The sequence below is a fragment of the Mizuhopecten yessoensis genome, unplaced genomic scaffold (genome assembly GCF_002113885.1).
Source record: "Mizuhopecten yessoensis strain PY_sf001 unplaced genomic scaffold, ASM211388v2 scaffold10955, whole genome shotgun sequence".
Lineage (NCBI taxonomy): Eukaryota > Metazoa > Mollusca > Bivalvia > Pectinida > Pectinidae > Mizuhopecten > Mizuhopecten yessoensis.
Genome location: NW_018408805.1, coordinates 367,583 through 382,203, shown reverse-complemented (window position 1 = coordinate 382,203; position 14,621 = coordinate 367,583). Strand labels below are relative to the sequence as shown.

The window sequence follows — 14,621 nt, the reverse complement described above, 5'->3', positions numbered from 1 at the left end:
GAGAAGAAGATTTTTGAAATTTTAGTCAATTTGACCCTTTTTGGCCCCGCCCCTCAGGCCCCTGGGGGCTTAGGACTAAACCGGCAACTATTTTTGTTGACCTTTGTCCATGGAAGGTCCCTGCAAAATTTCATTGAAATTGGTTCAGGGGTTTTGGAGAAGAAGTCGAAAATGTAAATTGTTTACGGACGGACGACGGACGACGACGGACAAAAGGCGATCGCAATAGGCCACTTGAGACTTTGTCTCAGGTGACCTAAAAATCTCCTGGGCTGTTCAGGACAAGTAGTGTTTTAAAGGAAAAGTTGACAGATGGACGACAGACGACGGACGCCATTTGACTTAAACATCAAATTCCCATTTTTGGCCCCACCCCTAGGCCTCTGCACCAAGAGGCAACACCCTCAGTTAATACAAAATTTAGTCCCCTTTGACAAAGGATACTCCAGGCCAAATTTGGATAAAATCCCTCAAATAATATAGAAGGCGACAGGTTTTAAAGACTTACCTCAAATTCCTCTTTTGAGCCCCACAACTCTGCACCCAAAGGGACCACACCCATCGTTTGTACAAGATCCGGTCCTTTTTGCCGAAGGATGCTCCACACCAAATTAGGATAAAATCCCCTTATCACTACGATATAAGCAGGATTTTAAAGGTTTTACCTCTATTTTGCCTATTGGGCCTTGTCCCTTTGCGTTCAAGGGAGCCAAACCCATCGTTAATATTCAAAATAGAGTCCCCTAGTATAGGCCCCAGGATGCTCCAGACTAAATTGGGATGAAATCTCTCAATCCCTGTGGTAAAAGGATTTTAAAGGTTTACTTCTATTTCCCCTGTTGGGCTCCACCCCTCTGCCCCCAGAGGGGACCACACCCACCATTTACACAAAATTGAGTACCTTGGCCCAAGGATCCCCCAGGCTTAATTATGATAAAATCCCTTAATCCCTACAGTATAAGAAGGATTTCTGTGACTGACCTAAATGTAAAACTTGACCAACCAGACACATGGTCGAAGGAAGCGTTGTATGCCACACTTCATGGTTGGACATTAAAAATAAAAAGGAAAACAAAATTGACTGACTGGCAGTGATGTGGCAAAGGATATGAGGTTTTACTGTAAATAAATCTTAAACCTCCCCAGAAAAAAAGTAGAAGAAAATTCTTGGATTGATTTCATAGATTTTATTATAGCACACAAACCACATAAAATGTATCCATCAACGCTCATCATGCATCTATACACTTAACACTCATCTTTTACACCTAGTCACAGATACCGTACACTCGGTCGACACTTTACACTCATTTCTTACACTTTTGTCTGGGGTTGATCACACATTTCTAGTTTTCCTCACAGATCCTACATTTCTATTCTCCTTGCAGAGTTATAGTCCCTGCTTCACAAGGAACTCTCCAACTTCTTTCATATAGTTTCCCTTTAGTTTTATAGTTCTGGACACTTCGTTAATTTGTGTGAGCATCCTCTTGCTGACCATCTTCCCTACCGCATGACGGAGGTCTTTATCAAATGCCTACAAGATCAACAAGTAAAACAAGGGATTATGCACAAATTAACAAAGATCAGAGCATGTTTGAGTATTCTGGAAACTAAATGAAGAACTGTTTGATCTAATTACTGTTAACCAGAATATGTTTGCTGCACTTATATTTTCATCTTCCATAATGAGGCCACTTCATATTTAAGCGAAGATTAGTAAGGCCAAAAAATAAAATATGTGTTTCCTGCTTCCCTACTGACCCTAGATTTTTGTGCATACTCTTCTAAAGTTTTTACTGGCACTTAGTGTTAAACCCTAGTAAAATCAGAACTCCTGCCCTATAGTATAGCAAATAAAAATTTGCCTTCCTACTGACCCTACATTTTTCAAGCAGAAACAGGATACACATATTTTTTTTGGCCTAGATACATTTATTTCATATATAGTGTATATCCACTAGTGATGGGCAATCGGTTTAAAATCCTAATCGATCGTCAGTTTGTAATCGGAGGTAGTAACCCATTCGATGATAGATTGCATAATCGGTTTATAATTTTATTGGGCTGAATACCCCAAAAAAGTAAGAACACTACTATTACATCTATGGACAGAGTTGTTCACTATACACTACTATAACATCAATAGACAGAGTTGTTAACTATACACTACTATTACATCAATAGACAGAGATGTTCACTATACACTACTGTTCACTATACACTACTATAACATCTATGGACTGAGTTGTTCACTGTACACTACTATTACATCTATGGACAGAGTTGTTCACTATGCACTACTATTACATATATGGACAGAGTTGTTCACTATCCACTACTATTACATATATGGACAGAGTTGTTCACTATACACTACTATTACTTCTATGGACAGAGTTGTTCACTATACACTACTATTACATCAATAGACAGAGTTGTTCACTATACACTACTGTTCACTATACACTACTATAACATCTATGGACAGAGTTGTTCACTGTACACTACTATTACATCTATGGACAGAGTTGTTCACTATACACTACTATTACATAAATAGACAGAGTTGTTCACTATACACTACTATTACATCAATAGACAGAGTTGTTCACTATACATTAGGTTTCCTTCTTTTATAATGAATAGATATGAAGCAACTTTTATGCAGTTTTATCAGTTATAACAATATATGACTTTGAAAGCATAGTTTACATGGAAGACATTAAATACTTTGATTTCATTGATGAACCGATTACATCAATTGTGGATTGTGTAATTGATAATTGGAATCGGAAAGGGCAAACCCATCAATTTTTGATTATAATTGATCATCAGCCCATCACTAATTTCCACTATGAAAATTTGTACACAACTTACTTTACAAGGTAACCCTATACATAACAAGAGATCCAAGATGGATCTTGGCGCCCACCATTGTACCATCTGCATTTATTAGTTCTTTGTCAGTTCGATCTTTTCTCTTCTTTTCTCTAATCTGTTTGATCGAGTCACGTTAACAGTAAATGCACCTTGAGGTAACTTTTGATCTAAACTTAATACTGCTGTGTATAAAAGACAAACCTCAGAGTGAGTTTGTCATTTCACATATTTACTAGTACAGTACTTAATGTGAAAGAAGTAGAATCAATCATTGCAATATTAGAAAGAACTGTCAAGTTCTTCCTTCGGCCATTGTTTTTATGATCACTCTCAAAATAAAACATGCAGGACTAAGGACCAAGGGGAACCTACAAACCAAATATGAGAAAGACTTCAAGTACTTCCTAAGAAATAGCACTAACAAACCTTCAATGTCAGAAATCCAAGATGGTCATCTGTCGGCCATTTTGTTTATCTGATCAATCCCAAAAGTAAACATGAACAATTAAGGATGGTGGGGACCTACATAACCAATCGGAGAAAGTTCCTTTCAGTACTTTTTGGGAAATGGTGATAACAAACCTTCACTGTCAAAATCCAAGATGGCTGCATGTCGGCCATTTTGTTTATCTGATCAGTCTCAAAATTAAACATGCACAACTAGAGACCAAGCAGAACCTACACATAAAATTTGAGAAAAATCCCTTTGGCACTTCTTGAGAAATAGCGATAACAACATTTGTTTCATGATGGACGACGGACTGATGACTGACGGACCAGGGACCTTGGACAACGGACGAAGAGCGATTTGAATCAGATGATGGTAGACTACACAGCTAACTATTAAATATATAGTATTTTTCTTGTAAAAATCCATGGAGCTGATATGGATTTTCAGTGAATGGTGAAATAACTCACTGGATGAACGTTTACCACACTGAGTATAAAGTATACAATACATCAATTTCTGAAAAAAGAATTGCAACAGGTAAATGTCTGTAAAATATACATTATATGCCACTCTCCCACTTGGAGGAAAATGGAGCTAAACATATATAAAGTTGCATGAACAAAAGTCAATGAAGCAAAACCATTAGGTCATAGTGACCTAGATACCACATGATGATGTACTCCTGAAGATGTATCCGCATAGACCGTTTGATGAAAACACAGATCTATCAGAGAAATGACGCTGAGTGTAAAGAGTTAACAACACAAGTAGAACTAAATGCACAGAGTTACAAAGTCTGTGAAGTGGAAAATATAGGTCACAGTGACTTACATGTAACATAATCAAATGGTGTAGTACTCCTGACCATGTTACTAGTAATCATATTACAAATGTATCCTTACCCAAATGTCCCCTTCTATTTTTCTGATACTGGTGACCTGACTCGCACCTCCATTCTTTTCTCCCAAGTAAACAGGAAGCATGTGATTCTTTGTTCGCCTTATCCAGTAGATTTTTTCGTTGATGTTGCCTGACAAATGATATATCAAGAGTAGTAAATAACACAACCTAGAAATTAGTAGAATGACAAAATAATATGAGTATAAACTTCTCTCAAACCTGCCTTTGTAAATAAATATGGGAAATATCCCATGTAAGTATCAGTGGTCAGAGGAGCATTCTCCCTTGTAGGTTTTCACAGCCCAAGGAGTTTTCTGGTTAAGAGTTGCTGGATGGCAACACATCATTTAGATCACAGTCCAGTCATTTTAGCATAAACCTCAATCTAATTGGAACAGAATTTACTTACGGTACTTTTCATTTTTCATAACAATGGATATAAACATGTATCTTATAATTATTATAAAAGGAAAAATAAATCCAATTTGGAAAATAACATTATAATTGGATATATTGTTCAATTCAGACTTATGAATAGCACCAAATCATACGTTCTGGGCAACTTTGAAGGTTTAAAAATATTTGTTCTGCATGCGAAAGCAATATTTGCCGTGTATGTCTTTCAATCAACCAGTCATAAACCAATTTTATAATTGAAATTAACTTACATCTTGAACTTCGCATTTTTGTTTCAATGGACAAGTCTACCACTGATAAAACCAGTGCCCTGACCTGGCCGAAATGACACAGGTTCATGCATATGTTAATAGAAAAATAAAGAGTCTGGATTGGTTAAAAACAAAGGGAAGTTTGCAGTGTTCTAACCAGCCTGAATTTCTTAGAAATACAGAAACAAACCTATTAGTTCGGACTACCGTTTAATCTTTTTAATTCGTAAATGTTTGCAATTAATTTAAAAAAAAAATGAATTGCCCATATTTCTATTTTCCACATAACCTGCAGATTTTACAAAACTTTTAATAATGTAAAACAGATTCACCTGTCTGTGGAACCCAGCCAGTTGTCGTGGGTTTGCCATCTTCCGGTGGCTCAGGAACTGTTCCTGGGGGCAGAAGTTTCTTAACATATTTAAAGTCTTCTTTAGAAACCTCATAGTCTGTATACTGTGGTAGAGAAGGTTCACTGTTTACTGGTGATGTTGTTGACACAAATCTCTGAAAGAAAAAAATTGAAGGAAAATAATAATAAAAAAAACAGAGGTCATGCAGTTAATAGAATTCGATCTTATTCAAAAAGAAAATAAGATTTTTTTCTCTTTAGTTTTCTGATTCATTACCAGGAAATTCACACTGAAGATATTTGACCAATTCCGTCTGCGTATTGCAGTCATAATTTTTGAGAAAACGACGTAATTTTCTCACACAAACCAATGACGTAACAATCAATACCTGCTCACAAGAGAAGATAACTCTGCAATATGCAAAGACGGAATATAGAAATGATGGACAAAACAAGAAGTAAGGTAATAAATAAATATATGCCACGTATATATATATACATGTATATATTCATCTTAATCCTTTTACATTGTGTCATAAAATGGTACAAGAGTTAGAGTTACCTCCCATTTTCAAGTTTGGTAAAACACATTTAATTATTGCCAATAAGCACTTGTCCCTGAATGTATTCAGATATTGAATGAAGATTTAAGTTATTTATTTGAAAACTAAAGTTACAATTCAAATCAATCTGGCATTGTACATTATATATCATAGGGTTTTCATTAGAATAGGGTGTAAGTAACTCGGGTATCAGCAATTGACTGCAAACTGACTGCCTAGGTAAAATAAAGACTTATTGTTAACAAGAGGCCCAATGGGCCTGCATCGCTCACCTGGTATTAATCTCACACTTGTAGTCTTAATAGTGGACTAAATAACAGCTACAGGCAGAATAACAGTGTTTGATTCATAAGAACCTATTAAAAGATTTAAACATAGGACACCTGTGACCTCGAATGTCGAACAAGGACATTAGGTTGAAAGTGGGAAAAGGTCATTCAATCGAACAAACTTGGTAGCCCTTCATCCAAGCATGCTACAGGCCCAATATAAGTACCCTAGGCCTTTTGGTTATTGAGAAGAAGTCGTTTGAAGATTTAAAGACATTTGACCCCTGTGACCTTGGAAGTCGGTCAAGGTAATTCATTTGAACAAACTTGGTAGCCCTTCATCCCAGCATGCTACAGGCCCAATATCAGTACCCTGGGCCTTTTGGTTATTGAGAAGAAGTTGTTTGAAGATTTTAAGATATTTGACCCCTGTGACCTTGAAAGTGGGTCAAGGTCATTCATTTGAAAAAACTTGGTAGCCCTTCATCCCAGCATGCTACTGGCCAAATATCATCAGCCTGGGCCTCTTGGTTATTGAGAAGAAGTTGTTCTCGGGTCAGGTGAGCTAATAAACAATGAAAATCAAATTGCTGTTTAATTTTGCTCCGATTATAATGAATCAGCAATTTCTACTCAAGGACTCGAAACTAGTCACCATATGTTATCTCTTAACGACCATTTGCCTCTAGTTAACATTTAGTACTAATATTATTATACCCAGCCTCTTCTGCCCCGGCTGGGTATTTGACAACGCAACTTACATATAATTGTCTTGTCATCAGAAGCTACGCTATCACAGCTAGGAAATGGGTAGTGAATGTTAACAACACATCACTTCTGTTTCTGCAACACCATTAGAGATAAGGAGGAACAACCAAGTATGATTACACTAGTTTACTCAAAAAACTTGTAGAAAAATGTCAGAACTTATCATTGTGTCCTAAACAAAATCAAATGACTGTCATATGGACTTGGTTGTCCGGCTATTATATATTCTTAGTGAAGTGAACTTATATAGTATTATATAGAGCAGAACGCAACACCCGGTTGTTTCAGTACCTAGTAATTAACAGAATGTTTACTAATGTTTTAAATTGAAAGACAAAAAATTAATATGGCAGAGACGATATCTGTGATATGTATATTTATGTTTTATTATAATATTACGGTATATACAAGTACATATGTTCTGATATAGTACTAGCGACTTTTATTTCTGTGGTATAGTTATTTCCTTATTTTGGCCTCTTAGATTAGTTTGGTTCTACATATTTTTATCATTGGTCAGTTTTGTAAGTTATCCCGTTGTCACCTCTTGAGTTAGCCAATGGTCAAGGTTTTCTTTGTTTTCTATGTGTGACCGGTGATTTTGGCGCGACATTTGTCAGAGACTACATGACGTCTTGAGGAAGCAGACAAGACAGAACACTGGTAAGAAATTTACTAACTTTCACAAATTAATAGTCGGAATTCTACGTCATCTGCTTCCATTTATATTGTCAAATTGATAGATACGATCATACTAGTTAATTCTTGACTCGTTATTACATATACCGTATATATACACTGCATCATTTTACTTGTATTTTTATATATACATATATCTTTGTCATACAGAAAATATGATTACACGTAAAAACCTTGGATAATTCCTTACCACTTCAAATGGCCCTGTTCCACAAATAGGTACAGTTTTATATCTTAAACTTATAAGAGTGTATTTTATTTGTCTATTTATTTAGTCATCTCCGTATCAATAAATACAAGATAAGATTTACATCATATGTTCAATATCACATGTGTATAAACATCAGTTAATATAATGTAAATCTAGAGGAAATATAACTTTTGTAATTTATAGATCTATAATCGTACATGTAACATCTTCTACGATAAATTCTTGTAAATTCATATTGTATGCCATGTATATGTGCCATATGAGTTGTAGATTTTGGGCAGGTTCGTCCCATGACGCAGGGACAGGTTCGGGCCAATGCCATACACAGGAAGCCTGGCATTGGCGGGAAAATATGACGTTGCATGCTTTCTGACGTCATAATTATATGCAAATTCAAATGTGGGCTGAACTTACATGTACCCCAGACATCCTGTCCAACTTACCCAAGGCAGTGCACATTAGGCCATACACTCTTCCAACAGTAAAGAGTTTAATAACTCTTCAAATACGGGCATGTTTGCCATTCTTGTTATAGTTTTTTGAAGGGCATGGATTTTTCTCTTCAGAAAGGTGTAAATACACATAAATTTTAACAAATAGTGAAATACTGTCCAGAACGACTTTAAATAATGAAAATGGGCCAAACTTGCCCGTCTACTTAACCGAAATTTCAGTTAAATTATGCAGAAAACTGTATTTCCATGTGTGCCCGCTGACTAGGTCTCACCTATTTTATATTAAAATATATCGAAACAAGTTTTGATACGCTTATTGTACAGTGTCCCGAAACGTCTCAGTACCGTCTTCACCCATCAGATGCATACATATAACAATATAGGACCTTTTATGTCCTGTCTTGTCACCACATCCAAACAGATTTCACGTAAAATGGTCTTAAATAATAATTCTAAAAAAAGATCTACTGTGCAACAAACCATACCGATGGAAAGTTATAATTTCCCAATACTAATCGCTTCGTGGTGGCCAAAAAGACTCTGACGGGCGCAGACATCTTGATTTTTTTTTGCCTCTCGTTAGAACGTGATTCAGGGAATAAAATAAATTGGCAGATAATTTTGACACGCAGTTATAATAAATTTTTGATTTTATTTTATTTGAAACATTGTTCTTGGCATCATATGTTTTTATCCAGACTTGCTTTATTTTAACCAATCAAATTGCAAATACCGCACCCTGCTAATGGCCTCAAGGTCAAAGTACATGAACATGGCGGCTCATCAAACTTGAGAGGTAGACAAAGGTGTGAAAAGATGGGAAAATCTACCCAAAAAGATCCCTTTCTCACCATGACAAACAAACTATGCCAGGTTATCTGTCGTTATGTTATAGCTTAATCGTTCCGTATTTCATCTACTATATTCTTATGGCTAATTTAAGGGTAGTGCTGTTCGACCAAAACATCGAATTTGCATGTTGGAACCTACCCCAAGACACCAACAACATTGGTGTTTACCGTAGAGGAGACAAATGCACGGCATTGTCTAATGCCTAGTGCATTATCCTCAGTGCCAGATTCGATGGCATCACCTCATGATAAAAAGTTAAATAGAAGGTCGATCGAAAACGGTTCTGGTCTCTGGACTGCCGTATTCGACTACGAAGCAAAACACGAAGATGAATTGACACTACGAAGAGGGATTACGGTTGAGGTGTTGTCAACCGATAAACACATTTCAGGAGATGAAGGATGGTGGACTGGCAGGGTTGACAACAATGTTGGAATATTCCCAAGTAATTTTGTCACTAATAACTATCGTATTGAACACACTATCCCACCCGATATTACAATCGATTTCAATGAATTACAACTGGAGGAAGTTATTGGAGTTGGGGGGTTTGGAAAAGTTTACAGGGGTGTCTGGAAAGGTGAGACTGTTGCAGTGAAAGCAGCACGTCAAGATCCAGATGAACCCATAAGTGCAACAGTTGAAAGTGTTCGTCAGGAAGCCACTGTGTTTTGGTTTTTAGATCACGCCAACATAGCAGCTCTAAAAGGAGTATGTCTGAAAGAACCAAATTTGTGTTTAGTAATGGAATTTGCGGAGGGTGGATCCCTCAACAGGGTGCTTAATGGACGACGGATACCTCCTGACATACTTGTGGATTGGGCAGTACAAATTGCAAAAGGGATGCATTATCTTCACGAAGAATCGCCTATTCCATTAATACACCGTGACCTCAAATCAAGCAATAGTGAGTATACTTTTGATGTCTTGTGAATATTGATTTTATAATTTGTAACATTACAATGAAATACTATTAAAGCTCAGTCTTATTTAAGGCAGAAATAAGCCAATCTTTTATAGGGAATATATTTATAGTGATTTGAAAATAAGGGTCTACTAGCTGTTCTGATGCAGTCCACGCAAAATGGATTTTATTTTACAGGACATTCGGCCTGGTGAAAGTCAAAGATTTACAGAACTGCATGGAATCTTTTTTTTTCCAGACATCTCGGTCTGGTGAAAGTTTTTACTTTACCAGACCAAATTATATTTATTAGACATACATATATCTTTATTAAGCTATATTTTACACCAATATTGAAAAGAAACCACCGCAAACACCATCAATAAACTGTAATTTTTATCAAACACTTCGAGAAAACATCATTAATTTGTCCCAGTTATCCTCCTCGCTTTGAAAGTCCTCACTGAAATCATCTTCAGTATCGTCTTTTCCAAAGACAGTGTTTAGTTGATGAATGAGGTCCTCTTCAACCCCAGCACTCGCCCCCTCAAACACCCTAGCACCCTCCTCTTCCAACACCCTCGCACCCTCCATCGATAAACCATAACATTTTATATCATGTGGCCTTGACGATGGCATCAATATTAATCAACTGTTATGACGCGTCATCGCAGACGTATTTATATATATAATGTCTAGATGTGGTTCACAGGCTAAGCTGCGCATCTACGGCAGCCATCTTTTTACTAACTTGAAGTGGAGAATTGCTAAATTTTAAAGTTCTACATCTTCTGTAATGTGAAGCTGCAGTAATTGAATGTAAAAAATTAGACAGGAAATCAAACGTTGCTCGGAAGGTCGAAATAATTTGATATGGCAGTTGGCTGTTTGACTGCATTTCATATAAGACGGGATCACAATTGTGACATGGATCTACAATGTTTTCTATTTGTCCTGGGGGTTGATACTGACACAAAATGCAGAATGGGTAGCTGGAGGAAGAATTTCTAGGACAGTACACGGCTAGTCACCAATGTGAGCATAAGCTGACAATAATTTGATGATTGATCATTTTGGTTGTTTGAAGAATTTCTTGTGTAGCTTCAATAAAAATATAAAATCTCCTCAAGTGGTATCTTAAAACATGTCAATAGTTATCTCCCTTAGCAAAATCATATGCACAGGCAATGTTGATCTTTGTCAAATTCATCAGCAAATGAAACAGGTTACATTTGGTAGTTGCATTGAGTCCAACTTGAGAGAAGGAATTGAAATATGAAGCAGTATATCTCATATAATGATCAATATGTTATATTCTAGTTCTGACTGAGAGTCATGAATATATATATATATATACATGATCTGTATAAAGATACACAACACTAGCTGATGAAAAGTAAATAATAATATTATCATTTATTGGTGCATTTTTTTCCTCTGTCATTATTGCGTTGGCAATGTTCACATATCTTTTATTTGCTAGTCATCATATAACTAACAGGATTATTCTGTCCCAAGTCAATGATGGTAAGGATAGTATTCTCCTTTGGATGAAGTGGTCTCCCCAGTCATTATAGCCGGGGATGGTGTTCTCCATGCATGGGTCATTTATAAACTCAGGGGCAGTATTCTCCATGGGTCATCATTGCTGGGGGCACCATGATCTCCCCAGTCATTATATTAAAGCAAGGGAAAGATCTTCCCTGGGTCATTATAGTTGGGGGCACTGTTCCCCTGGTCATTATAGTTGGGGGCACTGTTCCCCTGGGTCATTATAGTTGGGGACACTGTTCCCCTGGGTCATTATAGTTTGGGGCACTGTTCCCCTGGGTCATTATAGTTTGGGGCACTGTTCCCCTGGGTCATTATAGTTGGGGGCACTGTTCCTCTGGGTCATTATAGTTGGTGGCACTGTTCCCCTGGGTCATTAAAGTTGGGGGCACTGTTCCCCTGGATCATTATAGTTGGGGGCACTGTTCCCCTGGGTTATTATAGCTAATTAGGTAGTGTTCTTATAGAAAGTGTTTTTCTCCTGCCCACACAACACCAACAACCTAGGTGGAGTATAAAATGGTCTTGGGTGATGCAGGGATCACTATATTTACCCCTCTTTTTCAGAAATATCGCGCTAAATGGGATTAAATATCTCAAGGTCTTTATCTTTGGATCACTTACTTTCTGGGTATACATGATTTTAACATTAAAACTAATAATGTTATCAACAATCACGTCGGACTGGACATCGTTACATTACACTCAAACTTCCAACGAATTCAAAGAGGAAGCTAAGTAAGTCGTTGTTTATTGACCACATTTACCTGTTCACCTGAGTCGTAATCACTCAGATGCTTGCTCTTAAACGTCTATCGAAGTGAAGCGCTAAGATGATCTAGACCTCGATATGCCTAACTTCTACATAAACTAATTTAGAACAGTATTCAGGCAATGAAATGAATCTGAATATGTCCTACCAAGTTATTTAACGCAACGGCGATAGTTATATACATTAAAGAGAAAACACTTATATATATGTAGTCATTGATTCTTATGTAATTTATATATTAAAAAATACTTGGAATAAAATCCTAATTGATATTTTTTTGTTTTCTAGATGTGTCTTTTTGTTTTTAATATTTTCGTTTTTAGCTAAGGCGTTAGCCGCCAGCTATTGGTATTACTTTTGTTAATGAGCTCAGATATTCATAAATGTCGATTTCACACAGACGGCCTCTAGCGGTAGTCACTGGTACTAAATTGAATCATATACCGGACCTACTGTCTTTATTATGCGTAACTTTGGACTCAAATGCACTTGAATGGCTTGTAAATATCATTACTTTTCTTTATAGAACATATGATCTTATCACAACGTCGTATTCTTATTGAAAATGCACCCTGTTTATCTCAATCGGGAACTGCTACTTGAATGTAGGTCATGCATGCTACACGCAACTTCCGGTAAAAATACTTCAGTTAATGAGCTCAGATATTCATAAACGAGACATAACGTCACCTTCTAGTAATACTAAACAAACTGCAAATAAAATCCATTACCACGGACTCAAGTTCACTCAAACGTCATTGGATATAATCTTATTCTTAGTTAGAACTAAGTATCCTTCTAAAACTTCGTATTTACTCTTGGAACTGTCGCTGGATTAACCCTTTACACGGAAATATTGTCCTGTGATTGGCTAAAATTGGTGACATTTACGTCCCTGTTTACAATTATATATTGCGTGGTCAGAGCTATGAAGCGGTCCTGTTCCAACTAACTGAGGATAATCAAAAGTGCTAATCAGTAATAATATATCTGATTCACGCTTCATATGATTATAATGTTATCAAAATATTGCATATTCGTTCATCGTTAAAATAACAAATCCTTACTAAAAACTCTAAAAAAAGAAACGACGGCCATGTTAGATCACGCGTGATGTTATCCGTTTCCTTATATGGCCTTCACGGCCAAATATAGTATTACTACTGATGCGGTCATGTTTACTACAATTTCCATATTTGGTCATGACACCCATATTTAGACGTCTGACCTATATCGGAAAGATTGAGGAAGTTTCCAACATGGCAGTCAATTAGGATTTCGCTTGCACTTGTTACGTAAACTTGATAATTTAACGAAATATAAGGCGGAGTATAACTTACAATTATGTAGGAGATCAACATAAAAAGTTCATATTACAAACCTATTAATGGATACGGATCCTGTCAATTAATTCTAAAATCGCCTCCGTGTGATTCACACCAGGCTTGCCTAACTAAAATGGGATCAACCGGCCGGGGCAGATGAGACCGGGAATCATGTTAGAACTAGCCACTGTCCTTCTCTAGTTCCATATTGGTATTCTAACCTGAAGGCTTTTTTTACCTTCGCAGTATTATCATTTTGTTCTATTTTCATCATAAGATATGCTATTGCATTTTTATATCGCCTTCTCGCTAATTACAGCTCAGCCAGAAACGAAAATATGCTCCGATAGGCCTACATTTTATATGTCTGTTGGTGTGATTTGTGTTTTTCGTTTATTGAAGTATTACCATATAACAGGACTCTTTTATTTCAATATACACAAAAACAACAACACCTTCGGAATGATTTCAGACATATACTGCGGGAAAACACGAGTGATCTCCCTTACATTTAGACATGCGCACATTTTACTTTCGTTTTGTGTAGGCCTAGACATCATTCGCAACGCGAAGCGGAAAAGACGAAAATGCAGGCGAGTGTTGACTTAATGTTAGGCATGTTGTTTAAGCAGCATTGACAATGAACAATATACATACACTTCTGCAACGTTTACCTACTACTGATTCATAAATAAGGCTATGTATCCCGATTTCGGTGACTTGTGGCCAAGCATGCGGCCGAAGCCGCAGAGAATGGCGCATGTTGTCAGCGGCGATGACAAAAAGGAAGGTGCTTCTACGGTATGTATAGCAGTTATTATGCAAAAACAAACATAATAAACGGACGTTTTACTCTAGTGAATTACAGCGTCACGAGGAACGTCTTTCTCCAGACGTGTTGCAAAATTTTCGAACTGCTTAGTTGCAAACTGATTTCACTTAAGCGTTGTTTGTGAGGATATTTGGCCTTACATTTCTTCTCATTCAGTTAAAAAAAA

General features: G+C 36.7%; 2 protein-coding genes across 3 annotated transcripts in view; one reads left to right on the top strand and one right to left on the bottom strand.

Annotated features, from left to right (window-relative positions):
* Nucleotides 1–1,172: 1,172 nt before the first annotated feature.
* On the bottom strand, nucleotides 1,173–8,809 carry LOC110464080 (39S ribosomal protein L49, mitochondrial-like). The gene is made up of 4 exons (XM_021519114.1): nucleotides 8,705–8,809; nucleotides 5,235–5,409; nucleotides 4,237–4,364; nucleotides 1,173–1,537 (listed from the first exon to the last, which is right to left on the bottom strand). Exons 1-4 carry the CDS (start codon nucleotides 8,774–8,776, stop codon nucleotides 1,391–1,393), a joined length of 522 nt encoding a protein of 173 aa, XP_021374789.1. The 5' UTR covers nucleotides 8,777–8,809; the 3' UTR covers nucleotides 1,173–1,390.
* Nucleotides 8,810–8,975: 166 nt separating this feature from the next.
* Nucleotides 8,976–14,621, top strand: part of LOC110464077 (mitogen-activated protein kinase kinase kinase 11-like) — a 68,589-nt gene continuing 62,943 nt past the window's right edge. For both annotated transcript variants that reach the window (XM_021519110.1, XM_021519108.1), the window contains exon 1: nucleotides 8,976–9,978. In XM_021519110.1, the coding sequence (XP_021374785.1) occupies nucleotides 9,270–9,978 (709 nt within the window). In that variant the 5' untranslated portion in view covers nucleotides 8,976–9,269. The remainder of the gene's footprint in view (nucleotides 9,979–14,621) is intronic.

Bases quoted from the DNA above. Each gene is read 5' to 3' on its own strand.
- LOC110464080 (XM_021519114.1), bottom strand. From the start codon at position 8,776: ATGTCTGCGCCCGTCAGAGTCTTTTTGGCCACCACGAAGCGATTAGTA. The intron at 5,410-8,704 runs GTATGGTTTGTT...TTTTTCTTTCAG, and splicing joins GAAATTATAACTTTCCATCG to AGATTTGTGTCAACAACATC. The intron at 4,365-5,234 runs GTGAATCTGTTT...ATCATTTGTCAG, and splicing joins TGGCTGGGTTCCACAGACAG to GCAACATCAACGAAAAAATC.